Source organism: Balaenoptera acutorostrata, chromosome 9 (genome assembly GCF_949987535.1).
Source record: "Balaenoptera acutorostrata chromosome 9, mBalAcu1.1, whole genome shotgun sequence".
NCBI lineage: Eukaryota > Metazoa > Chordata > Mammalia > Artiodactyla > Balaenopteridae > Balaenoptera > Balaenoptera acutorostrata.
The window spans coordinates 65942742-65970621 of NC_080072.1; the positions used below are offsets into that span (position 1 = coordinate 65942742).

The 27880-nt window shown below is 43.4% G+C and overlaps 2 protein-coding genes across 2 annotated transcripts in view; one reads left to right on the forward strand and one right to left on the reverse strand.

Moving 5' to 3' along the window:
• ME3 (malic enzyme 3) overlaps positions 1-9787 on the reverse strand; it is a 331140-nt gene extending 321353 nt beyond the window's left edge. The window contains exon 1 of the mRNA XM_007168485.2: positions 9206-9787. Coding sequence (XP_007168547.2) covers positions 9206-9531 — 326 coding nt within the window. The 5' untranslated portion in view covers positions 9532-9787. The remainder of the gene's footprint in view (positions 1-9205) is intronic.
• A 162-nt stretch (positions 9788-9949) lies between these two features.
• Positions 9950-25382, forward strand: PRSS23 (serine protease 23). Its single transcript, XM_057553843.1, has 2 exons — positions 9950-10105; positions 19164-25382. The coding sequence occupies exon 2, from the start codon at positions 19177-19179 to the stop codon at positions 20305-20307; it is 1131 nt and encodes a 376-aa protein (XP_057409826.1). The 5' UTR covers positions 9950-10105; positions 19164-19176; the 3' UTR covers positions 20308-25382.
• The last annotated feature ends 2498 nt before the right edge of the window (positions 25383-27880 follow it).

The window sequence follows — 27880 nt, forward strand, 5'->3', positions numbered from 1 at the left end:
TTCTTAATGGAAACTGTATTGTTAATTGTAGCAACTTGGAAACACTCTACCTTTCTTAAAATTTCTATTTTTAAAAAATTTTTTTAAGTCTTTATTGAATTTGTTACAATATTGCTTCTGTTTTATGTTTTGGTTTTTTTGGCCACAAGGCCTGTGGGATCTTAGCTCCCCGACCAGGGATCGAACCTGCACCCCCTACATTGGAAGACGAAGTCTTAACCACTGGACCGCCAGGGAAGCCTCTCTTAAAATTTTTATAAGAGACAATAATGACCTAAAGATGAGTGTCAAAAGCAGATTGGAGGGTGTCAGAGTTTTAAAGGAGGAGCTAATTTTTATTGACAGCATAATCCCCAAACTACTCTGTTACCTATTACCCCTCTGTTTAATGGAGGGAACCTACTGCTTATGTGGCGAGTAAGGCCTCGCTCTGGATGCACACAGTTGTCCAAACAGGCCCTCAGCCAGCCTTGAGTAAAGAGATAAAACGCTCGTGTGCTCTAGGAAAAGCCAGAGGACCCACGCTTGGGACCACGAGGGCAGCGTGAGGCTGGTGGGTGGAGCGGCTTTAGAGCCATTTCTTAACATTTCTGGCTTGGGTCTTGATTTTTCAGGCACAGGGACAATAATGTGAGCAACTACTTACAGATCCCACAAGATCTAGGAGCTAAGTGTCCTCCCTAATTTTAGTCTGCTGGAAACCCAGATAAAGTCACTCCTCCCTGCAGGGAGTCCCCACCTGCAGCTGCTGGTGTCAGTACTGGAAGCTCCTCCCAGCCTGACCTTCATGGCTCTGCCACCCTGCGAACGCGCCCTTCCCCCAAGAGCACAAGCTGCAGTCACCCGCTCCGACACCCACTTGCCTCCGTGTGGGTGAGTCCCACCTCACACCCCACCCCACCCCCAGCTCCTATGAAAGGACTTTCTCTTGAATCGGCCTTTCTGGTCTCAGGTGGAGAGTCAGCTGGCTTTCCAAGGCGTTCTGCAGGCTTTGAAGTGAAAAGAACACGGACGACTATTCTTGTGGTTTCCCTAATGTGTGTACCAAGGGGAGCAGGAGCCAGTTGATCCTGTGTTTGAAATAAACCAGGTTACTGGTCTGAAAGAGCAGGAAGCAAATGGCTTCCATAGATACAAACCTTCCTGCATTAAACCCCGGGCTGGCCATCCTTACTTTGCTTTCAAAATATGAGGAATCACCACCATTCCCAGGGATGTCTATGGAATGCCAGTCCTGGTGAGCTGGCTTGTTTTTCAGTAACTCTCCCCTCTACTGAGGTAAAGAAAAACTAGAGGCCTTGGACTAGGTTTAAGAAGTGCCCCAAAAAATCTGCTGAAAACTAAAAATAGGTCTCAAATTTATCTCATTGTTGTCTGTTTTCAAGGTCAGATTGGCTGATGATGTTAGTCCAAACAGCCAAACAATCTTCCCTGTTACCCCTGTCCAAAAGGCCTCCCCAGTTGGGAGACTGGGATTGACATATATACACTAATATGTATAAAATGGATAACTAATAAGAACCTGCTGTATAAAAAAATAAATAAAATAAAATTTAAAAATTAAAAAAAAAAAAGGCCTCCCCATCACCTGTAAAATGCCATCTATTTTGGGCCATGTTACAACAGTGTTTTGGGCTGGATGTGTAAGGGCTACAAAATAACCAACACATGATACCTTCCTCAATTAGCTTTTACACTAGGAGTATCCAAAGAATTGTTATTGTAAATAATAAGAAGTAGTAGTTAATGAGTAGAATCAGGCACCACATATGTTGAGAAGTATTTTGATGCATTTCCTAATTTAATCCTCACTATAACCCTGGGAGGAAGGTACTGTCACTACCCTATCTTGCAGATGAGGAAATGGAGCCTCTCCCAGTGTGCTGGTTATTCTCTGTCTGCCTCTCAGCAATTCTCCACCCTTCCCTGCCCTGCCCCGTGCCCAGGAGGCTGAGCCTTACGGACAGCACAGCCCAGCTCCCTTGTGAGCTGACTTTGGCAGCCTCCAGAGATCAGAGGGTAGGAGAAGAAGAGGTCAGGGTGTTTCTTTCCCACTCACCCCCTTCTTCCTGCAGCAGCTGCATTGCTCCATAGACACATGGCTCTGGCAGCAGGTCCCGGACCTGGGCGCTCACTCACCCAGCTCTGCTACAGCCTTCCCTCCCTCTACTTCCCATCCCAAGAGCAGTGATGGTTTCCGCCTGTTGCTAGACACTGGGTGCTCTGTCCTTGCTTGTTCCCTCCACCCTGTCCTCACCTCCATAAGTAGCCACTTCAATAAAATCTCCTCATCTGAACCAATCAAGGGCAAATTGGGTTTCTGTCAAGATCCTGACTGACACACCAGCAAAAGAGATGCAGACCAGAGATTCAAACCCATAGTATTCAGTGGTAGGGGAGAAGAGAGGTAAACTGATAATAAAAGAAATAAAATTATTAGAGCCATGAGAAACTTGTAGAAAGTGTTATGGGAAATCAAAGACCAATTAAAAAAATACTTTGTAGAGGATGTGACATAGTGTTAGGCCTTTTAAAAATGTATAAAAGTAGATTTAGAAAACAAACTAGTGGTTACCAAAGGGGAGAGGGAAGGGAGGAGGGACAAATTAGGGGTATGGGATTAACAGGTACAAACTATTATACATCAAATAGATAAGCAACGAGGATTTACTAGATAGCACATGGAATTATACCCATTATCTTGTATAACCTATAATGGAGTATAATCTGTAAAAATACCAAATCACTATGCTGTACACCTAAAACTAACACAATATTGTAAATCGACTATACTTCAATTTTTTAAAAAAGTAGAATTGAGACAAGTGGATATGAAGGAAAGAGTTTCAAATACAAGCAAAGGCAATGAGGCAAAAAAGCACAAACCACATGTTGGGAACAGAGGTGGTTTACTCCTGGAAGTGGGGGTAAGCTTATGGATGGTTTTTCACAAACTGTATCCTACAGAACTCCACTGTTCTATGACATGTCACTACCATATTGAAAAAAAAAGGGGCTTCCCTGGTGGCGCAGTGCTTAAGAAGCCACCCGCCAATGCAGGGGACACGGGTTCGAGCCCTGGTCCAGGAAGATCCCACATGCCGCGGAGCAACTAAGCCCGTGTGCCACAACTACTGAGCCTGCGAGCCACAACTACTGAGCTCGCAAGCCACAACTACTGAAGCCCATGCGCCTAGAGTCTGTGCTTGGCAACAAGAGAAGCCACCGCAATGAGAAGCCCACGCACCGCAACGAAGAGTAGCCCCCGCTCACCACAACTAGAGAAAGCCCACGTCCAGCAACGAAGACCCAACACAGCCAAAAATAAATAAATTAAATAAATAAATTTAAAAAAAAAAAAGAATTTTACTCATTCATCATTCAATTGTTTTTTAAGTAAAAATTAATGGAGCCTTTATCCTGAGCCAGGCTCTGTTAGACTACAGAGGCAAACCATACCGACAAGAAGAACAAGACAGAGTTCCCACTCATCAGAAGCTCTGGACCGGGACTTCCCTGGTGGTCCAGTGGTTAAGACTCCGTGCTCCCAATGCAGGGGGCCTGGGTTCAATCCCTGGTCGGGGAACTAAGTTCCCAGATACCCCAGCTAAGCCCGCAGGCCACAAGTAGAGAAGCCCGAGCACAGCAATGAAGAGCCCACACAGCCGGAAGGAAGGAAGGAAGGAAGGAAGGAAGGAAGGAAGGAAGGAGAGAGGGAGGGAAAGGGGGGGGGAAGGAGGGAGGAAGGGAGGAAAGAAAGACTGTATAACGATCTTTAAGAAAAAAAAAAAAAGCTCTGGACTGCTTGAGGTTGAACATGAAATGAAAATATATAGTTACAATGTAAGCTATAATTTCAATACAATTCTCTGAAAACACAGAGAATGAACTCCTTATCTAGCAATGAAGGGTTTGGAAGCCTTCAGAAAAGAGCTGATGTTTAAGCTTAAAGGACGAGTAGAATTTGCCAGGAAAAAGGAGAAACCTCATGCAAGGACACTGAATTTGAATATCCAGACGCCATACTTAACTGCATAAAAGATTACTCCTTATAAGACAGAAAAGAAAGAATCCAATATATATGGATAAATATGAATATTAATTAAAAACAAAAGGATTTTCCAAAAATGCCTTTTAAAGTTATAGAGATTTGGGAGAAATTTTAATAACGTAAATGTAAAGAGAATAACAAAAGGTTATTAAAGTCTATTTCAAGGCCAGCAGCTCTGCTGCTTCTCCTTGAGTTAAAGGAAGAAAAAAAAATATATTTTTTCTCTTTTGTTCTTGATCATGACATCCAGTATGCAAGTTAGAGGACATCAGAGAAGTCCAGCACTGGCCTCCGGAGACTTTTTGAATTTGAACACAGAAAATGAGAAACACACAATTATTTCAAAATGTTTCTAATTTTTCAGTTTAGAATAGTGCCCATAGTATACAGGAAATTGCCAAAGCCTGTTTTTCTTCCTAATAATTTTAGATTGCTATATTCTTTTAAGTAGGATTAGAGTAAAGCTTTCCTTTGCTGTGCAGCTTTTTTTTGTTTTTTTTCTTTTTAGGCTACCATATGTACCAATGTGACAATTTAACTCTACAACTACTTTATATTTTAAGGTTTTATATATTATAACTTTACATATTTATATTCATAGTGTACTGATTACTTATATTTCCAAATACTTAAAAATGAGTAATCTATACGTAACAAACACAGGAATTTTTTAAAAAGTTTTAAGTGCAATACAAATACATTTATTTTGTTTTATTAAGTGCCATAAAGATTATTTTTAGTGGCTCTTTTTGTTAGCTTTTTCTTTTTCTTAAATTATAGGAGTTTGTTGTGGTTTTATTTTTTACCATGCAAGATTTTAAATCCCACCATCATGAGAGAAAAATCTGGTTTTGCCCTTAAAACACTGACAAGTATATAGACCTGATAATGTTAGCGTTCAGTAGATGTTTGTTGAATAAATGAACTGATGGTGGCATAGGGAGACTGGAAGAGGAGACAAAAACCTAACCCTGGCTCCCATTTGAATCTGTAACTCTTCCTAAATTCAGTACAGGCAGCCCTCTGTATCCATGAGCTCCAAAGATTCACCTAACCATGGATGAAAAAATATTTGAAAAAAATAAATCCATAAAGTTCCAAGAAGCAAAACTTGAATTTGCCACACCAGCAACTATTTACATAGCATTTATACTATATTAGGTATTATAAGTAACCTAGAGGTGATTTAAAGTATATGGAGGATGTTTGTAGGTTATATGCAAATACTGTGCCATTAGGAACTTGAGCATCCTTGGACTTTGGTATCTGCATCGGTCCCAGAACCAATCCTCCATGGATACCAAGGGATGACTGGACTAGGAAACTCTTTGTTGCCTACAAACCAAACCTATGACAAAAGACTTGGGGTTGAACAAAAGTCTTGAGATAGTTTTTTCTTGGAAAGCCTGGATTAAACTTTTTAGCATTGATACTATAACAATTTGATTCATTCACTCATTCAACAAATTTAAAAACATTTATTAAGCATTTAGAGGAACAGTAGTAATAATAATAATAATAATAATAGGTAATTCAGAATTTATTTTGTGCTGGCCCTGTACTATGTGCTTTGTACTGATTATCTCACTGAGTCCTTACAACAGCCTGAAATAAGCTCCATTGTACAGAAGAGAAAAGTGAGGCGCAGCAAGTCACATAACTTGCCCAGGATCACCCAGCAACTAAATGAATTCTAAATTGAGTCCAAGCCAGTCAGACTCCAGAGTTCCACATGCTTTGCTACCCTAGGACCACATACTGGGTGCCCAAAGATAAAAATATATGTGGATCATCCTTCCATAAGAATTACAATGTTGTAGACTCAAAGACTGTAAGAGCAGGTCATCTAGGCTCTCTTTTTACAGATGAGAAATCCAGGTTAACTGAGGTGATTTATCCAAAGTCACCCAGACAGGTTGAGAATGCCTCTCTCCCAACCCTGTGTTGTCTCTCACTCCATTTCTCTTTCCATTCACTACACGGAGCTAGAAACCTCCACTTACTGAGTGAACTCCTAGAGCCATGTTATCACCACAGAAATAAGAAACCAGATGGAAATGATTTTTAAATATGTAAATTTATCTCCTTAGAAATAATCCTCATTGACACCTTTCAAACTGGCAAATTGTTGAAGCTGCATGTGGATCTCGGCCTCGTGAAACATAAGCACTAAGGGGAGGGATAAATTAGGAGTTTGGGATTAACATATACACGCTACTATATTTAATATATAAAATAGATAAACAACAAGGTCCTACTGTATAGCACAGGAAACTATACTCAGTATCTTGTAATAACCTATAATGGAAAAGAATCTGAAAAAGAATAGATATATATGTATTACTGAATCACTGCTCTGAACACCTGAAACTAACACAACGCTGTAAATCAACTATACTTCAATTAAAAGAAAATCAGCATTAAAATTGAGTTTAGCAGTTTATATAGAGTTGACGTTGGGTCTTCCCCCTCCCTGCCACACCCTAGGTTTCCAATTATCTTTCAGTCCCATCTTGTCTCGTGCACTGAGGCCATGTAACAGGTCATTACTAAGTGATTGCATAACTGGAACAAAAGCAAGATAGAATCAAAAGGATATTTTGAGCTCAAGCGACAGCAGCCACTGATTCAACCTCCTGATTGTTAGCACAAGAAAAGGCAGGTCTGGGAAGCAATATAACACAGCAGAGCCTGCTGAAAGAGTAGGACAGACTGGGCAGAACTCACAGCCGTGTTTCTTAGTGGTACAGCACTGGGTATCCCATTTAACCACTTTGAACCTCAGTCTCACATGTAATAAAGTATATTCCACACTACCTGGCACATAATATGCATTCAACAAACACAGCTATAATTATTACAATCCCATCCTAGTTCTGCCCTCTTCATTCACCCACAGATTGCCCTCATTTTTACACAGTGGAGGAACCCAACAAGATGCTTGTTGAAGCTTTGCTCAAGTCTTCTTCCTCTGAGTTTCAGCTCAAATTCTACCACCTCATGGGAGACTTTAGCACCTGCCAGAGTGGGAATTAACAATTCCCCCTTCCATGCTCTCTAGCTGTAGCCTGATAAAGCCTACATCTCACTTTCTCCTGTATTTGACTTTGTTTCGTTTCTATCCAAAGCATAAATTCCTTGAGATGAGGGATATTTGTTTTCTTTCTCACAGCCCCTGTACAGTCACCTTATACAGAGTGAGCACTCGCTAAATGTGTGGGCCTTGCCCTGAATGTGTTTTTAACAACTCAAGTGCCATACTCATGAAAAGTATTTGAGAATTACGATTATGGAGTTGAACTGAGTTCTTAAGCAGTGAGGGTTCTGGTTTTTCTGGTGGTTTTTTTTTTTTTTTCAGGTAGCCGAGTGGGGCAAATACAAAAAAAAAAAAGCAAATATCTAGGCTCAGCATGAGGACACCTGCTACACAGGGCATTTCTCTTTGACGTCAAAGTTCTCTACAGATCCGTCGTTGTTGCTATCCTATGGCAATGCAGTGACAACCTTAGAGCCAGATAGCATCCTCTCGTTTTACTACTGACAGCTCCAGGAAAGAAGAGAAGTGGGTGGAGCTTGTTCAAACCCACAGTTCTGCAGGTCATCTGTAGTTGGAGCTCCTGTCTGGGTAGGGGCAATAGGCCTGAGGCTGGCTCTGGGAGTGGAGCTAGGAGAGGGCACAGTGGGTCCTTCTGTGCCTCAGTTGCTCTCTCTGAATGATGGGAATAAAATCATCTTGTTCTCCCAGATTCTACTTCCCTAAATTGGTGACACTAATTTCAAAAACCACCAGGACAAATGAGCAATGAATGTCAAAGTAGGTTGAGGTAGTCCTGAAGGATGGTGCTCCAAAGCAGAGAGAAGGCACGTTCTTTTTACATAACAGATATAACAATAGCTAATATATATTAAGGGCTTACTGTTGTGTCAGGCCATGTGCTAAGCGTTTTATGTGTATTAATTCATTCAATTCTTCAAACATTGCTATGAAGTAGTCGCCATTTTACTGAGGAGAAAACTGAGGCACAGAAAGGTCAAGCCAAAAGCTACACAACTAATAAGAGGCAGAGCCTGGAATAGTAGTACTCACATAGTTGAATGCCACTGGCATACTCTTAATTATGTTGCTGGACTGTCTTCCCGTGGCCATCTCTTTATTTTGGTGCCTAACACAATGCCTTGCGTGTAATAGGTGCTTTGGGAAGTCTCTCCCTTCTTCCCCTCCTTCTAATTCCACCCCCGGCTTCTCTATTAAGTTAGGTATTTGACTTTTAATGGTGTTTCTCCAAATGGAAGCTGGAGATCCACAATTTATTTTTTTCATAGTTATGATTTAAAAAATGAATATAAACACATTCTGGATCATTGGGATAACCATCTGATACCAAGTACTGCCTTGTGATCTCAGTGCCTGTGTGAGCTCTGCCTTGCCACCAGCCCTTACCACTTTACTCATTATGCTAATAAGAAAGGAAGAGCACAAAGTTAATCTCTAATGATGTATCAGAGTCAAATGAAAGCCAACTATTATAATAACATAGGGTGTGAGCAGAGGAGGTGTGTTACCTGGAAGGGAGGAAAGAGGTGAGAAAACTGAGTCCATACAGGGCACTTCCCACACCGTAAGAGTGGTAGAGCCACGCAGAGCTCAAATGTACTCACACCTGGGCAGTCAGTACCACATGTTGCTAGTAGTAGTTGAGTAAACATTAGTAATTTAAATTTTACAGTTCTGGGAGGGGAATTTTATATATAACTTATAAATTTGTTTTGGTTTTATTCCAGAGTTGTTCAAAAGCTATAACACAAGTTTATATCTCGTTTTATGTTTATAGTAATGCAACGTTTTAAAAGAAAATAATTTAAGCCAGGAGTGGGTTGGTTTAAGAAAATTTTGCCCTTAAAATAGTGTCCTCGTATTTGAGAATCACCACATAGTGACACGTGTTGGGGCTTTCCTATTTAAAATCGATGGCAAACACAAGCACCTTGGTCTGTCATTAACACGTTGGTGTGAAACAGCCTGTTAGGCCCTCTCTTTTCCAGAGCAGACTTTGGTGGGAGACAGGCAGGCTAAAGGGCTTCACAGAAAAAAAAAATGCGGCCTCAGTGCATTGGGACAAGTCATTGAGCCGAGAAAAACCTCCCCGGCCTTACCTGTCAAAGAGACGTAATCTGTACCTTCTTTGCCCCTTCTGTGGGCCCCTTGCCCACTGGGTGTGGAGGTGGCTCCACCCGCTGGTGCCCGGATAGAGAGCTGAGGCCGGTGGGCTCCCCACCCAGCCGGTTACTGGAAGCTGCCAAGTCCCTGCCCTGCTCCGGGCCCCATGCACCGCACTGGGTGCTGCTGCAGAGGATGCAAAGCATTGGCGGTCCTGCCACCGGATTGCGGGTTTCCGCCCCTTGGAGGCCCCCGAGAGACTGGGTGAAGCGGGAAGGAACTCGGGCATCACCTCAAAACGTTGGAAACTCTCAAAGCGCATGTGGGGTGGGAAGCGCACAGGTTTCTCTCCAACTCTTGAAACTTGCGGAGGGGCTTTTCGCGCACCAGGTGTGGCCCGCGGCCCCAGATCTAGGCTGTCGACTTTAGGGGCCCCTGGTCTTTGCAGCGAAGGCCGCAGGCTCGCTCAGGAAGGGTTGCGTGGGTCCCCGGGCAGGGCGGGCCCTTCCCCGAGAGCCGGCGCGGGCTGGCGCGGAGAGGCCGGGACAGGCGAGCGGCGCCGGGGCCACCTGCGCGGGGCCTCAAGGCCGCGGGTCCTCCCGGCTGCGAGCCCGGCTCGGACAGGCGGCGCACGGCGAGGGGCGGCGGCGCGGGCCGCGTGCGGGGCGGGGTGGGGCGGGGGGCGGCCGCGCGGCTTCCCCGAGGCCGGAGGCGGGGCGGGCGGGCTCGGGAGGCGCGGGGGGCGGAACCGGCAGCCGCCGGCACTGCTTGCCCGCCCGCCCGCTCGCACTCAGTCGCGCCGCCGAGCCGGCATGGGAGCTGCGCGCGCCCTCCCGGCCCCCACACCTGTCTGAGCGGCGCGGCGAGCCGGGGCCCGGGCGGGCGACCCGGCGCGGGTGAGTGAAGGCGCCGGCCCGGCGGCGGCCGTGGAACAAAGGGTCGGTGGGCGCGAGGCGGGGGGACCGCGGACTGCGTGGCTGGGGGGGGGCGGCACCGGAGACCTCGCCTGGGCTACCCTCGGGGCTCGAGGGGTGGGACCGGCGGCCTGGGGGAGCTCCGCGGAGACTCAGGAGCTGCAGGGCATTTGGATTCACGCGGTGTCACCCGTGGATCGGGTGGGGAAGGAAAGTTTTGCAACTACCATCTCGGATGCTGGGTGGGAGTAAAGAAAGAGCCCGCTCTGGGCACGCTGTTCTCCGGCTGGAAGATGACAACACCGGCACCTCCTACATGCACACACAGACACACACACACGCACACCCTCACTTTTTCCCTTGAGTTTTGCACATACGTATTCCAACAAGATCTGAACATTAATTTTTAAATCCTGGGCATGTGATTGTGAACAAACCTTAGCAAGCAAGGAGACTGCAGCAAAGAGGCTCTTTCCTCTGGTGCCTTGATTGATAACCCTGCGCATCCCTAGAAACTACTGTCCGTGAACTATCAACAGTTGCTGGAAGCAAATATTTCTTCCTGGGCCTGTGGACATTCATCACTAGTTAACGTTTAAAAAAAACAGTTTGAAAAAAGTTTCAAAAATGTTTTAAAAGAGGAAGGAGAAGAATTATTTAGATGAAGGAAAACCACCACTCCCCTCCGGAATACAGATTAGGTTTGCTTTCGAACATCTCATGAGAAAGTGGCTGATAAAAAGCCTGTTTGTTTAATTCCCTTTTGGGTGACATCCATGAGACTTCAGACACAGCCCCTGGCTGGTGGAAAGCTCCTGGTTGTTCAGGATCGGTGTTGGCTTAGGGTTGCCTTCTCTTAGCTTCTGAAACTGAACTTGAGGGGTCCCTGTGCCCTCCTCAGGAGCAGGTAGGCCAATGCCAGAATCATTTTGACGAGGCCCTGTGGTAAGGAGTTGAATTTATGGTTTGAAGTCAGCTGTGGCCAAAAGCTGAATTCCAAATTAATATCAGGCTATTTATTGCACTTGTTTCAGAATCATACCTGTGCATAAGAGCATTTAAAATAGACCTTATAACTGCATCTCTTAAGAAGTCTGTCAGACAGGAGTTGATTGGAGGTTGAGTGGGGAAAAGAAGCTTAGAAACTGCCACACAAGCCACTATATGTACTTGTGAAAGTGTTTGTGATCATATGCACACCGTCTGCATTTGAATAGATTGTTTCACTTGTATTTTTGCCACTTAAAGTCAAGAGATAACTTGTCATCCTTTCCATTGCCTGAACTGGAAAGGAAGCATTCTTCCAAGGTAACTAAAATGGATCTCATGTTTGTAACAGTGACAACTTATTCAGGTAGATGGTGAATGTGGGTGCATTTTTCTGTCTGTAGTATAAGTGCCAAAGTGCCCATTAGTGGGTCTGAGAACACTTCTGGCCCCTGTCTGCAGTGTTTAAGAGTCTCAGGTTCTCCTGCACATCTTTTCTCATAGATCTCTTAGGATTTAATCCACCAGCCATTATTCATGCCTAACTCCCCTCCCCCGCCCCCAACTCCAGGGAATTCGTTTCTCATGGTCTCACCATTGACAGTTTTATACTCTGCTCTTGTTCTGCTGCCAGGTTTGTCCCAGGCTCACTAGGGTAGTTCATTTTGCCTAAAATCTGATAGAGAAGAAGTTAAACTTCGTTTGACCACAAGATTATGTTTAGGGTAGCTGGGCTTGTAAATACCCTGCATTTCTTTCCTGTACAAGACTATAATTCTTAAACCATTATGTGATTAGGTTTGTTTCCCTTTAACAGGTTCTGTGCCTCAGGAAAATGAGAGCATGCCTGGCTGCAGAGTATTCCCAGAGCTTTGTTCATTTTTAGCTATTTGCTTTAGGAATTAGCATGGTTTCACTGTTCAGTATCCCTGGCCAGAGAGTCCATGGAAAAACCCTTTGCCATCCTTCCAAATGGTGTCCAAAACTTTTATCCTCACAAACTTCCCTGCTGTTTCTTTCTGTCATTACTGTTTATAGTGGTCACAGGAATTCAGACGTTGTACAACAGAGAACTTATATCCTGAGGATTAGATTTTCCCTGCCAGCACTTCTTTGCTATAGGAGTTAAACCATTATCCCAAACACTTGCCCCCTTGAGGAGACCTGTGTTGTTGCAGTTTTCAAGGTGTAGAACTGGCAGAGAGCCATCTCAGTGCTACAGTCTCCAAGCAGTGATTGTTGTCTGCACATCTGATAATGTGCAATGTCCCTTCACTGTAAGGTTATTAGTGGGCTTATGAAGTAGCAGCATCTTCATAAGGTATAAATATTTTCAGACAGTGGACAGAGGGACAGCAGCTCATGTTGAGTGATGGAACATGGAAAGTGTAACCCTCTTGTGAGTCAGATATACAGAGCTGGAAAAGGAATACTGTTTCCATATTACTAAGCATGGTGAGAAAATATTAGCTTACCTTCATTTTCCATTCGGCTTTGTCATTTAGGTGAAGTGATGCATGAAAATACTTGGGAACTTTAAAAGGTAATTATGTATCCAAGGACTCCTTATCCAGTAAAGGCTTATTCCTAGAAATGAAATGTTGTAGACCTGAATTTTTTTGTCCAGATTTTTTGTAATTAATTAATTTATTTTTTAACTTTTTATTTGATATTGGAGTATAGTCGATTAACAATGTTGTGATAGTTTCAGGTGTACAGCAAAGTGATTCAGTTATACATATACATGTATCCATTCTTTTTCAAATTCTTTCCCCATTTAGGTTGTTACATAATATTGAGCAGAGTTCCCTGTGCTCTACAGTAGGTCCTTGTTGGTTAATAATAAGGATAAGGTTTGGAAATGTTCATTCCTTTTTTAAGGTGTGAGTTTTCCAGACACACCTATAAGGATAAAATGATTCTATAAGGATAAAATGATTCATTTAAAGGCAGGAGAGAATTAAAAATTATGTGACCCATTAGTTACCTTTCCAGTAGTGAAATTATGACTGTTTTCATACTAGAGTGTTTATGTTTAAATAAACTTAAATGGGCATAGCTAAGGCTTACCAAGAGTTTATAAAAATGGAAACAATAATTGTCTCCTGGAGAATTATTCTAGTATCAGGTGAATTGGGAAATTAATGCAAAGCCACCGACCTAATTTTAAAGTGTTTTATTAATGGGGAAGGGGTCAGGGCAAGGTATGAATGCCTTAGGAAAGGCCCTGAGCTGGAGTAGGGTGTGTCCCCCTCCTCCTCTCTGCCCCAAGACTTTCCTAAGAGCTTTCTCACCTAGCCATCCTCTACTCCATTCTTGAAAGCTGCCCTCTGCTGGAGGTCTTTGTTTCCTTTGCAAACAGATAAGGGAAACCTTGCCATCCAGACAGGCAAGAGATTAGCATGATAAATTTTCCTTTTCCTTTCCCCTTGTGCCTCCGCCTTCCACAATTCTTTGAGTAAAAGCTCCTGAGCAGTAAATGACAGTGCAGACGCTGTCTATAAACAACATACTGCCTGACATGGACTTTTGTGACCCTGGAAAATTATAAAATGAGAGAATCTTGGACCTGGAAAGACCAGAGCTAGAAGACTAAGAGATCATTGTTCATAACAATTTCTAAATCACCCTAAACACACATTTGGTAAAGGAGTGAGTAACTTATGAAGCTTGTAACTTTAATACAGTTGTCAGTTTAAACCCAGGTGGGGACCTGAGAACATACAACTTTCTCTTCCAATTTCTGATCAGGTATTTAAAAACCAAATCAATTTGGAATAATTTGACCTGCATTAATTTCTAAATCTGAATTAAAGTTGTTTTTTTTTAAATACAGTTTTGTAGCTTTCAGAGTTAGATAGAAACTTTATTTATTTATTTTAAATTTATTTATCTTATTTATTTATTTTTGGCGGTGTTAGGTCTTTGCTGCTACGCATGGTCTTTCTCTAGTTGCGGCGAGCGGGGGCTACTCTTTGTTAAGGTACACAGGCTTCTCATTGTGGTGGCTTCTTTTGTTGTGGATCATGGACTGTAGGCACGCAGACTTCAGTAGTTGTGGCGCACGGGCTTAGCTACTCCGCGGCATGTGGGATCTTCCCGGACCAGGGCTCGAACCCGTGCCCCCTGCATTGACAGGCGGATTCTTAACCACTGTGCCACCAGGGAAGCCCTAGAAACTTTAATGAAGATATAAAATCTTCTCAGAATAAGGTCTTACCACACAAAGTAATGAATAGAGTTGAAATAATAATATAGGGAACTTATAAGCGATGCTTCAAACTAAGAGAATTAGTGTTTTTGAGGTATCTGAAAAGTTTATTTTTTATTTTTATTTTTTTTAAATTATTTATTTATTTATGGCTGTGTTGGGTCTTCATTTCTGTGCGAGGGCTTTCTCTAGTTGTGGCAAGCGGGGGCCACTCTTAGTCGTGGTGCGCGGGCCTCTCACTATCGCGGCCCCTCTTGTTGCAGAGCACAGGCTACAGACGCGCAGGCTCAGTAGTTGTGGCTCACGGGCCCAGCCGCTCCGCGGCATGTGGGATCCTCCCAGACCAGGACTCGAACCCGTGTCCCCTGCATTAGCAGGCAGACTCTCAACCACTGCGCCACCAGGGAAGCCCTGAAAAGTTTATTTTTAAGGGATTAGAGCTTTACCCTGCCCTGTTGGTTTAGCAGTTTTACTTATAGATGGCTGGCTTCTCCTAAACTGGCTGACTGCCCAGAATTTCAGTTGTGAAGGCTCTGGATTAGATTAGATGCTATTCATCTAGAGTCTTAATATTCTAGCCATAGTCTGCAGTAGGCTCTTTAGTGCCCTCTAACAGCATCCTGTGATCTGTAAGTGGTCCGGGAGGCCCTTGGCAGAGTCAGCCCTCATTTGCTGAAGAACAAATTCGATTCTGTGTGTTGAGAGGCTGGAGTGAAGCTGTGGCCAGTGAGAGCCAACACACATATCCCAGAAAAGACTTGTTCCTGTGTCTCCACACCCACTAACTGGTTTCTAAAAACAGTGTTTACTTTTTGAAAGGCAGACATTTTTCAAAAAAGTATGCCGTGGTGACACATGTGAAATGAAGCATGCTTCATGGTCTTGGAAAGTATTTTTTAAACGGGGCTTTACTATACAGGGAAAGCACTTGGAAAGATGAAATTAGAATCAGTTTTGCCTGAGAGGGGGTTAATTCATTAAGACAGGGTTCCTAGATGGATAGTTTTTTGGGTTTTTTTTTTTGGCAATTTTAGTACATTAACAATGTTATCTATTTATTTATTTATTTTTGGCTGTGTTGGGTCTTCGTCGCTGCGTGCGGGCTTTCTGTAGTTCTGGCGAGCGGGGTCTACTCTTCGTTATGGTGCGCGGGCTTCTCATTGTGGAGGCCTCTCGTTGTGGAGCGCAGGCTCTAGGCGCGCGGGCTCAGTACTTGTGACACACGGGCTCTAGAGCGCAGGCTCAGTAGTTGTGGCGCACGGGCTTAGCTGCTCCATGGCATGTTGGATCTTCCCAGACCAGGGCTTGAACCCGCGTCCCCTGCATTGGCAGGCGGATTCTTAACCACTGCACCACCAGGGAAGTCCCTACTTCAGCTTATCTTAAGAAAGAACACACAGAATCCAGAGATCCAAGCTGCCAAGTATTCCTGTTTTCAAAATATTATTCTTGGGAGAGAGAGAGGAGGAGATGAGATAGTATGATCTTATATATTATCATAAGTTGTAGATATTTTCAAGGGGCAGGAAGAACATGACAGTTAAAATCTGCTCATATTATCAACTAGAACATGCCTTTTGAAATCCTAAATCTGAAATTTGTATGTTAATTGGATCCTAGGAGTACAGAGTGCAAATTATTTACTGCAGTAAATAATTTGCACTCTGTAGGACTGTGCCAATGACACGTGTCTTTAGCTTTATCCATTTGTCCAACTGTTGACATTGTCTATTGGCTGAGGTGTCAGGGAAGAGAATGGTAGGAACGAGTCTGAAACTAGTTCAAATACACTTTTAAAAATCCATCTAGGGGGCTTCCCTGGTGGCACAGTGGTTAAGAATCTGCCTGCCAATGCAGGGGACATGGGTTCGAGCCCTGGTCCAGGAAGATCCCACATGCTGCAGAGCAACTAATCCCGTGTGCCACAACTACTGAGTCTCTGTTCTAGACCCGTGCTCTGCAACAAGAGAAGCCACCACAATGAGAAGCCCATGCACCATAACAAAGAGTAGCCCCCCGATCGCCACGACTAGTGAAAGCCCGCGGGCAGCAACGAAGACCCAACGCAGCCAGAAATAAATAAATAAATAAATAAATTTATAAGGAAAAAAGATAAGCTGGAGTAAACTTGGCTTAACACATCTGTTGCTCAGTGTTAACAGGCGTTAATGTTCTCCATGTTATAGTCAAAGTGAGGAGGGGGTGGTATGTAGGGATCCAAGATGAAGCCCTGTGGGAAATACATGATTCCTCCTAGTACATATCACACTTGGCAGGGATTCTGGTGTGGGGGGCATTTCGTCACCTACACAGAAACTTATACAGAGAAAAGTCTGTCCAAGCCCTAGGTATGTCCAAGGGCTGGGTCCTCGGCCAGGAGATGGGAATAATCAGAGAGAACCATCCCCTGAAGTCTCCTGAAGTGTTGTCCTCACCACACCTAACCCACCCCCAAAGTCCCCCTTAGGGAAGAGGGCTCTACCCACATTAGCATCCCCTCCCTCATCCATTTAGAACCTTTAGTCCTGGCAATACCCTCAACCAGCACAAACAAACACGCACATGCACATGCACGCAAACATGCACATACACATGCCCCCCATGATTTCAAGGATTTAGAGAAATAATTAGATATATTTCCTCCATGCCAAAGGGCCCAGGGACCCTTCCTATTTGGAAAAATAGAGAGAAACAGTTTCAAGGAATCAGGAAGTCCCAAGGAATTGGCTTTTCCAGGACTTCATTTCTTTCTTTTCCAGCCACGCACTTGACAGAAGTGGAATCAGAAAGAGTCAAGCAAAACAGATCCCAGAGGCAGGTGGGGCAAGCACATACTGGAAAACATAGTGTGTGCATATTGGGAGGATGGCTTGGCATGCTCAGCTGGACTAGATCAGATCAATGGGATTTTCCAGTTTTATGTAAAAGGCACCCAAAAGTTTTTAGCAGGTCTGTATTCTCAAAGAGGAAGTGTGAGAATAGTGAAACAGTTTCCTCCTGACTCCCACTCCCACTATGTCCCACTAGCTTCTTAAGACCTAACCCCTCCTTGTCCTTGTTTCGGGGTCCTTGATTGTGAATGAATTAACCTACCTGCTAGTCAGCTTCTCTTGAACAGAAGATTCGGAGCCAGTCTGAGCCAACTGATGCTTCAATATTTATAAGAGTACTTCCAATCATCTTTGTTGTTGTTGTTTCTCTTGTGGGATGATTGTTCTGGGTCTTTAAACATACCTTTCAGGATAAAATCCAAACTCCTTCATCTAGTATACACAGCCCTGCATAAGCTGGCTCTTGCCTGCTGCTTCTACCATGTCCTCTGTTCCACCCTTGCTGAGTTTAGTGTGTTACTGAAGTGACTTGTACTGTTGCCTGTCTCCTTGCCCTTGCACAGACTGTTTTTCCCTCTTTCTAAGTGTCCCCTTCACTCTGTCTTAGCTAATTTCTGTTCAGCTTTAACACCCATCTCAAGCATCACCTGCCCCAGGATACCTCCCCTGTTCTTCTCCCCACAACTGGATTCCACGCCCTTTCTCTGAGCTACCACATCATCCACGTGCATCTCTGTCATTAGCACTCAGCATGCATCATTCAAAATATTTTTTCACAGATGTAGAGAACAAATGTATGGATACCAAGGGGGAGGGAGGGTGGGATGAATTGGGAGATTGGGATTGACATATATACACTATTGATACTATGTATAAAATAGATAACTAATGAGAGCCTACTGTATAGCACAGGGAACTCTACTCAATGCTCTGTGGTGACCTAAATGGGAAGGAAATCCAAAAAGGAGGGGATATATGTATATGTATAACTGATTCACTTTGCTGTATGGTAGAAACTAACACAACACTGTAAAGCAACTATACCCCAATTAAAAAATATATATATATTTTTTGAGCCACACTAATCATTCATTCATTCACTCTTCATAAATACAAACTATCCATTCAATAAATCTTTGTTGAGTTGCTAGCATAGGCCCAAGTTCAAGGCATTTAGACTGGCTGGGAACACAGATGCACAGACCTGAAAAAGTAACCAATAGTTACTTGAAATAGGAATAGAAAATAGTCACAGTGTGATACTTGATGCAATATTAGAGCTTTAGATCTTTGACAGAGACCCTGGTAGTATGCAACAAAATCCAAAGGATGAAGGAATATTTGGTTTGTCAGAGGCCTGGTTACTCTGAAACTAAACTTATAATAGTTAAGGTTGTTCTAAATTCAAAGCAAAGCAAAACAAATAAAACAAAAAAAGTCTCATTCCCTCTTCTCAATCACTCACCATTTAAAAGCAATCAGAGTCCCAGTAAGTGTGACACTGTGGACCCATCCCTCCTTGATGCCTTAGTCACTCAATAAACTGTGTAATTTAAATTTACCCTCGAGATGAGCAAGTACGTGCCGTAATGAGATTGAGAGGAAAGAAGGAAAGAAAGGCAGGGGGACCAGGAAGGTAAGAGAGGATGAAAGTATAGAATCAAGCACAAAGAAGGCTCAAAATTGTATGGCTATGAGGGCTGGTCAGGCAATTCATCTGTGAATTAACGACTCCATGCACCTGCCCTGCCGCAGGCCGTCCTTAGGGGCATCTTAAACATCAAGGGGAAGGAATACCCAATTTCATTTTGGGCACCCAGCCACAGGAACAAACAAGGTCAAGCCCTTGTGTTGTGAGTGAGACCATTACCTAGGGATTCCTCTCCACACCCCGATCAATGAGCAGGGTTCACAGTCTTAAAACAATGACAGGCATGCCCCCAGGCTGCCTCCCCAGCAAAGGAGCGCTCAGCCCCTCGCCCTCCTGACCTGCTTGTCTTTGTTCCTGCAGGGTGGTGCTCAGCATGGCGGGGACTCCAGGGCTCTTCCTCCTCCTCCTCGTCCTCCTCTGTGCTGATGGGCAGGTGAGCCCCTACGGCGCCCACTGGAAACCCACCTGGCCTGCCTACCGCCTCCCCGTGGTCTTACCCCAATCCACCTTAAACTTGGCCAAGCCACACTTTGGGGCCGAAGCCAAATTGGAAGTGTCCTCCTCGTGTGGCCCCCAGTGTCATAAGGGAAGTCCACTGCCCACTTATGAAGAGGCCAAGCAGTACCTGTCCTATGAAACCCTCTATGCCAACGGCAGCCGCACCGAGACACAGGTGGGCATCTATGTCCTCAGAAGTGGTGAGGGTGAGTCTTCGGGAAAGTCTCGAAGGAAGCGGCAGATTTATGGCTACGACAGCAGATTCAGCATTTTTGGGAAGGACTTCCTGCTCAACTACCCGTTCTCAACATCGGTGAAGTTATCAACAGGCTGCACCGGCACGCTGGTGGCGGAGAAGCACGTCCTCACGGCTGCCCACTGCATACATGATGGGAAAACCTATGTGAAAGGAACCCAGAAACTTCGAGTGGGCTTCCTGAAGCCCAAGTTTAAAGATGGTGGTCGAGGGGCCAATGACTCGAGCTCAGCCGTGCCCGAGAAGATGAAATTTCAGTGGATCCGGGTGAAGCGCACCCATGTGCCCAAGGGTTGGATCAAGGGCAATGCCAACGACATTGGCATGGATTATGACTATGCCCTCCTGGAACTCAAAAAACCCCACAAAAGAAAGTTCATGAAGATTGGGGTAAGCCCTCCCGCCAAGCAGCTGCCAGGGGGCAGAATCCACTTCTCGGGTTATGACAATGACCGACCGGGCAACTTGGTATACCGCTTCTGTGATGTCAAAGATGAGACCTATGACCTGCTGTACCAGCAGTGTGACGCCCAGCCCGGGGCCAGCGGGTCCGGGGTCTACGTGAGGATGTGGAAGAGACAGCAGCAGAAGTGGGAGCGAAAAATTATTGGCATCTTTTCCGGGCACCAGTGGGTAGACATGAACGGTTCTCCACAAGATTTCAACGTGGCTGTTAGAATCACCCCTCTCAAATATGCCCAGATTTGCTATTGGATTAAAGGAAACTACCTGGATTGTAGGGAGGGGTGACACGGTGTTCCTTTCTGGCCGCTCTTAATGGTCTTCTATTTTAGGAGAGGCCAAATTTTGTCACTGGGGTGTGTGTGTGTGTGTGTGTGTGTGTGTGTGAGAGAAATGTGTTATAATATCTTTCACCTAATTTTTTTAAATTGCAAGATGACTGGCTGTATTATTTGAAAACTGGTTTGTGTATGATATATCATTTAAGCAGTTTGAAGGCATACTTTTGCATAGAAATAAAAAACATACTGATGTTTGGGTCAATAGGGAAGATTTAGTGATTAAGTTAATCTTTCACCTTTTGAGAACTTTGATTTTTATTTCATCTGAACTTGTTTCCAAAGCTTATATTAAATACGTGGCATATGGGAGACATAAATTCTTATGTGTGTGTATGTGTGTATTTTCTCCTGAGGTTCAACTTGCTTTGTTTTGTTTTTTTTTACTGCCTAATCATTAATGTTTCCAGATGGCAGTGTTCCCCACCACATACAACTCTTAGGAACTTTCACAATACTTTTTAGACAGGCAGTTATAATATTTTGGATTTGGGGGCATTTGCACAGAAGTCCTGGATCAGTAAAATAATTTGTTGATTATACTGGTACACATATTAAACTGTATCCTATAGTAAGTACCCCAAGCATCTTTCAGTTTTGAAATAGTTTCTTTTCTGAAGATTGTTGCTGTACTTTCTGGGAAGCCTTTGCATGTGGCTCTGCCAGCTTTGTAGTCACACCAGAGTAAGCAAGATTGTTTATGCCAATCCTTCCATTTAACAGGATTTCACTCACATTTCTTGAACTAGCTGCTTTCCAGAAGACAATAATCAGGGCCTAATTAGAACAGGCTGTATTGCTTCCCAGCTAACAGTTGTGGTCACACTAAAAACAATCATTGTATTTTACCCCTGGAGTGTAGAACATCTCATGTTTTATCATTTGGATGGAGTAATTTAAAATGAATTAAATTCCAGAGCACAATGGACACATTGCTTGGCAGATGTCACAACAGAATAACCACTTGTTTGGAGACTGGCACAGTCATCCAGCCTAATCAAAATTATTCTGCATAGTTTTAAGTGCGCTTTCAGGAAGCTGTGGACTTGTGCAATTTGGAAACTTTTCTCTCTTACTTATTTTATAGTAAAAATATTTGGAAAATGCTTTAAGAAAAACCAATATGGCTTTTTTTTTTTTACTAGCTTTAAAAGGGCCTCTTTTACTAGAATTCTCCAGGCTACAGACACCCATAATCAAGTACAAGAGTAAAAAATGAAAATTGGGAATGCAAAATGGATCAGAATCACCCCTTCAATAAATGTCTTTATGAATGTTTTATCAATATGATCATCACAGTATATAAGGAAAAGATTTGGACTCATTTTATGTTTTCATTCTATGCCTCTCAGCCCGAGCACTTCTTTCTAAATGTATCAGTAGAGAAAAAAAAGCAAATGAATTACAAGGCAGATATGTGGTGTGCATGCACCCCTGACATTTCCAGCCTGCATTGTGACTATTTATTTGTTAGGACACTGAAATACAGCACTGATGCTTAAACCTTCTCCGGGTGACTTTTGGCTTATGTTCCTCGAGCTTTTCAGAAGAATAATCCTGATAAAGCACTCAAGAAACTACAACCATAGTGCGTTCCTCAAATCACATAAGAAATACTGTGCATAGCAGAGATGGAAGGCCACCAGGAACCTTCGGATTTCCACTACAATATGCTTTGGAATCTAACAGGAATCTAGCCTGAGGAAGAAGAGGGGTCTCCATCTCTATGTCTGGTATTTGGGGGTTTTGTTTGTTTTTGCTCTTGTTTGGTGCTAAAGGAAGTTTGCTGGACACCTAGACCAGAACTGATTTTAAAAATATATATTGATAGATGCTCCTTTTATGAAGCACATTGATTTCTTGATTTTGATTTTTTGCAATGTTGAAACTCAACAAGGGTGGGCAATGGCACAAAGTCAAAATAATACAATATTTAGTTCACAAGTAGATGTAATTTACTAAGAATATTACCCACAGTCTATATACAGCATAATTCATAGAATTGTAAAAGAAGACTATATAATAGTTCAACGTATCCACCTTTTCAGTGGTAATAGAAAGAAGCATCATATTGAAATATCATGGAAGTTGAAATAAAGAAAAGGCTCTTGCAATATTATTAATATAATTAGTGCTTTACATATATTAGTTGTACATTGTAAGGATATACTCCGAGTAGGGCTAGTAGAACAATGTTTCCCAAAGTGTGTGCCTTAAACGCTTATCCTTCCAGATTTTCTACCAAAAATAAAAATGGCACCATTGTCAAGGAGGAGGGGGTTGCCTCACAATATTCCCTCTCTTTATTGGGGCTTCACTTGCATGTTTGCACATTAAAAGCTCTAAGAAGTCCTGTCATAAAGAGACATGTTTTAAAATCTGCATTTCAATAAGCATCTTTGATCACGGAAACCTTGTTTTCTCATATAATACCTATGAGTGATTTAGTGTTCTAATGAATACATTTTGGGGATTGCTGTAACAGCCTTTTGGTCTAGGTGGCGCTGCAGAAAGTATGAGTCCCGAGTGATGTCAGGTACCGGTGCCTTTTGGGTTCACCAGAACCCCGTATCCAGATTTGGAAATGTTCAGAAGGTGAAACAGGAGAGAAGAGACTTGAAACATCATTTGTTGTTGAGAATCAGAAGGTTGTGGCAGAACTGGGGACACGTATTTTCCGTAGACTATTCAAAGTTTTGAATTTCAGAAAGGAGCTAGTCCAAAAAAAGCAGGGGGAGGGGAAATAGGGCTAAAAGAGATACAGAAATATGAACTGGCCAGTGGCAGAGTTGTACCTGTGTTCTCTCTTTACCTTTTTTGGACCAGAAAATGGATTTTTTTTTTAAAACCTGTTAAGTAAAGCGGAACCCCAAGATCATTGTCTTCACTCTGATGTGACTCATTCTACCTGCTCAGTGGGAGGGCAAGCCCGCGGTGACACCTGGGTCAATGTTTAATGATGTCTCTCTAACACCCCCGGGAGTCTTTAGTTTCGAACTTGTCAAGGATGACAAGCCTTGAATAAAGACTCTGGTCTGTCCGCCCTGTGCTAGCTGAAGGGTAAGTGGCAGTTATCCAGAGTGTCCGAAACAATTTGGACAGCAGTCCTCAGCATTTCCTCTCTCACGGCTGGTCAGAGCTCGCGGCCAAGGAGGCTAGGGGACAGTCCCTGCACTAGCCTGGCTTTCCTTCCTGCTTTCTCTGAGTTCAACTGCTCATGTCTGTCCTTTTTCTTAGTCCTTGTCATGAACCAGCTCAAGGGTGCCTTGAAGTTGCCTCCCTCCACTGATTTTTATGAATATTTGGTAGAGTGGCCACTTAATTTATCATACTTTTTTGAGACTGACTGAAAGGGAATTCTATTAATAATGAGGCTAGGGCAGCAGGCACACAACCGGTAGGTACTGAGAAATCCAGCATGTCTGGTCACCTAAACTGGTAAACCCTGCAAAGCGCCGTATGGAATGCAGACCAACAGCCATCTTCGTGAACCAAGGAACTGCAGTGGGGCTGCATGCCTTCTTTGCCTGGATCAACATTCTGAGGGCCTCTGGTAGGGGAAGGGCATTTAAAAATCCTCCCAGTGGGATGGGGTCTAGAGTCCATAGGTGGTAAACACAAACCATTTCTAGCAGATGAACAACCCATCTGTTTTTAGTCTTCTGTTTCCCCAGAGAAGGGAATAAACCAGCTTCCAGAACAGGAGTAAATAAGACTGAGAGCTGGGGCAACAGACTGGTGTTGAGGGGGACGACGGCCCTGGAGTTGAGCCGACTGATTCCATAGTTGCCTGCTTCCTTTTGGTGAATAAATCTCAATGCACTTCCATTTAAAACTTAAAACCCTCCTCTCTGATTTAAAGATCCTCTCTCTCTGGGCTCCTACTCCTCCAGTGGGCTGGGGTAGAACAGAAGAAGAGGAAAAGGGCAAACATCTGGTCCTCTCCTCAGTGGTTGCTGCTTCTTAGATAATACCAGCTCTTCCATCCCCCTTAGCTCTTACCTCTGGTGATGTAACCCTCTGCTGCCGGGACACTCTTACCCGGAAGACAGGCCTCTCAAGTGGTTAACCAGCAAAATATCCCAAGTCCAGCCATATTCTTCCAGGCTGGCATTACCCATGAGAAACTCACAGGCTTGCTATACCCAACTGTGAGCTGCCCATTGAAGATCTGGGGAGAAAATATTCTAGGCTGAGGGAGCTGGAGTGCAAGGGCCCCTGGCAGGATCAAATTTGGTCCGTTCAGGAGGTGAAATGGGTGAAGGGGTTAAAAAGTATAAACTTCCACTATAAAATAAATAAGTCATAGGGATGTTATGAAGAATATGGTGACTATAGTTAATAGCGTGACTCTTTGGTGTGGTGTGTGTGTGTGTATCAAGTGTGTAAAAATACCAAGTGCTCTCTTAGTCTTGATTTATCACTCTCATCTTCAGACTTTAAAAGGACTAAGGCACTCTCTTTCATAAAGAGTGAGGACAGTTCTGAGAAGGTTGAGTTCCAATCCAGTGCAGCAAGACTGAGTTGTTTGCATTGGAGAGAATGAGGAGAATCTCGGAAAATGAAATAAACAGAGCGCACGAGTGAAACTGGAGCAACAGCCTTGGGAACCGCAGCTCAGCCTTGCCGTCAACTGAGCTGTCTTCTCAGGAAGGCCTCCCCTGACCATCTTCTCTAAGAGGTCAACTCTCCGCAGGCCCCGCCTCAGACAGGTCTGACTTCCCTTCCCTGCTTTAATGTCTCTGCTTAGCACTAATCAATATCTCACATACTCTGTATTAATTTCTCTTGTCTGTCCCCCACTAGTAAGAATATAATTTTGTGAAGACAGGGATTTTTGTCTGTTGTATCCCCACACTTAGACCAGTGGCTGGCACATGGGTTCTCAATACATAATGTTTTTCAAACGAATGATTGAAACAATCCTGGTGGCTTTATATAACCTGTAACACCATGACTCAGGATTACTTGGGCTTGGCTATTCCTTGTGTCCAAATGTATCCCAGAATAAAAGTCTTCTATGTATTCTATCCTGTTCTAGGATGTATTACATTGCTATTGTTATTTATGTGTCTGTCTCTAGACTCTGAGCCTTTTAAGAGCAGTGGCTGACTCCTATTCTTCCCTGTATCTTCCATTGTCTAGCCCATGGTCTAACTTAAGAAATATATGGCTAGAAAATGAATGGATGTCTGTTATGACTTGGCCTGTGGCCCAGAGCCTTCTTCCTCTCCCACATCTCACATGTAATCAGGCAACCTGTCTTTTAGATGTGCTGTCCATCTCCTTCTGTCCAACTCCTCCACCACTGCCCTGATTCTGGCCCTTACCCTCTCTTCTTTAAGCAGTCATAGCAGACTCCAAACCATCTCCTCCCAGCTCACTCACAGCTGCCCAAGGCATGTTCTAAAGCAAAGACCTGGTTAGGCCCCTCGCCTTGTGTCTTGTTGACTAGACTGTGGCCACTAGAGGATAAAGTTTAGTTTTCTTAGCCGTGGATTTACTATCCATCCAATATGGTGGTCACGTTTATCCTCCATTGCTCTGCAATCATACAACCTGGCCTCCAGCAAGTTGTAGTGAATGAAACTGTGTTTTCAAGCCTCTTCCATTGCCCAAACTCTCCTCCTCTGCCTAGGTTGCCCTTCCCGCCTCTCTTCAATTATTCAGCCATTCAGTTATTCATTCAGCAAGAAGCCCTTCTTGGTGCCAGTCACTGTGCTGACACTGGAGTTGCGGAGACAGATGAGACACATCCCTGTGCTCAAGGTGTTCCTGTGTCTTCTCCTTTTGAGGTCACTGTAGTCCTGACTCTTGCTCTACTCCCCCAGAGAGGTAAGGCTCAGTCACTACCCTGTCTACAAGAATATCTTGGTGTCAGTGAAATGGAATTGCCACTTTGCAAATTGAACTAATTGAATGTTCCTCTCACATTTTAATAAATCTTTGAGTTAGATCGTCCTGCCTGGTTAGTGCCTTTCTTTTCTGGGATTTTTTAATACTGCTCTGCATCCAGTTTCCTGATGGAAAATGCCATGTTTGGTAAACCAGTATAACTCAGGCATGACTAATGTCCTCCATGGATAAGCCTTGCTTGGACATAAGGACATTGTCCTTTAGCATTGACACATTTAATCACTCCAGGATGTTTGCTAGACCAGATTTAGAAGATCCCCCAGGAATGCCACCATTTTTTTTCTATCCTCATGGGGAAAATGTGTTTGTTGATTGAATCTAACATAGTATCAGGAAGAATTCATTCAATTCCCCCCCCTTTCCCCCCCCCCTTTTTTTGATCAGCTTCTTTATGCCTCATTAAGTTCTTCAAGTTGTTTAATGTCCCACATTCTCTTCATTTGCATTCATCTGAGGACTTAAAATGGTAAAATGTTATGGAGAGTCACTCATAAAAAATAATTTGACTTGAAATCCAGTTATTTATAATACTCACTGTGTGAAAGGATAAAACATAATTATGATTACACTTGAGTCTATACATCCAGACATTAACATTGTAATCAGATTTCTTTTCAGTCCATATTTTTTCAAATGGCTCATTTTTGTTGAAAATATAATTCTTTGGAGTAAGAAAGAGCCTTTGATTTCATTTTTTTAAATGACCTTCTAACTGTGAGCTCTGTTTCCCTAGACATTTTCTTTTTAATTTATAGTATATTGAATTATGTTTTTCTTGACTCTGGAGCTCCATAACCCTTTTACATAGTGTTTGTTTTAGATGCCATTTTAAAAACCTTTTCTTTCTTTTGAAATGTTATCAATCTGCCTAGAGAGTCAAGCTGGTGATTTGGCAAATTTTAAGCTCTTTAGATGGTTACAATTGAAAAGATAAAAAACAAAGTAAGAAATCCTGTGATTGCAGATCAAACTTTTCTAAGTGGCTGGCCAGCATTTTTAAAACAAACTCTATACTTTTATTAAAGTGCCCTATATTTCTGGGTCACTGATTGTCACCATGTTGTAGAGGTGAAACAAAGAGGCTTATCTGGTAGACCTGAACATCAATTAGAGTTTCTTTGGTAGAGGGTATTCACCATTCAACTCTCCTGTTTGCCATCGGCTTGTTGACTTTTTATAGCCAGTGAAAACCCATCCAAGGATCTTACAATTTCCTCATGAATTTGCTCTTATAAAGAATTTATATTGGGGCTTCCCTGGTGGCGCAGTGGTTAAGAATCTGCCTGCCAATGCAGGGGACACGGGTTCGAGCCCTGGTCTGGGAAGATTCCACATGCCGTGGAGCAACTAAGCCCATGAGCCACAACTACTGAGCCTGTGCATCTGGAGCCTGTGCTACGCAATGGGAGAGGCCGCGACAGTGAGAGGCCCACGCACCGCAATGAAGAGTGGCCCCCACTTGCCGCAACTGGAGAAAGCTCTCGCACAGAAACGAAGACCCAACACAGACAAAAATAAATAAATAATTAATTAATTAAAAAAAAAAAAGAATTTATATTGGATTGAGGCCAGTATCAGGCCATTCATTCATGAAATGAACAAGCATT

Coding starts and splice junctions, on each gene's coding strand:
- PRSS23 (XM_057553843.1), top strand. CDS start 19,177: ATGGCGGGGACTCCAGGGCTCTTCCTCCTCCTCCTCGTCCTCCTCTGT.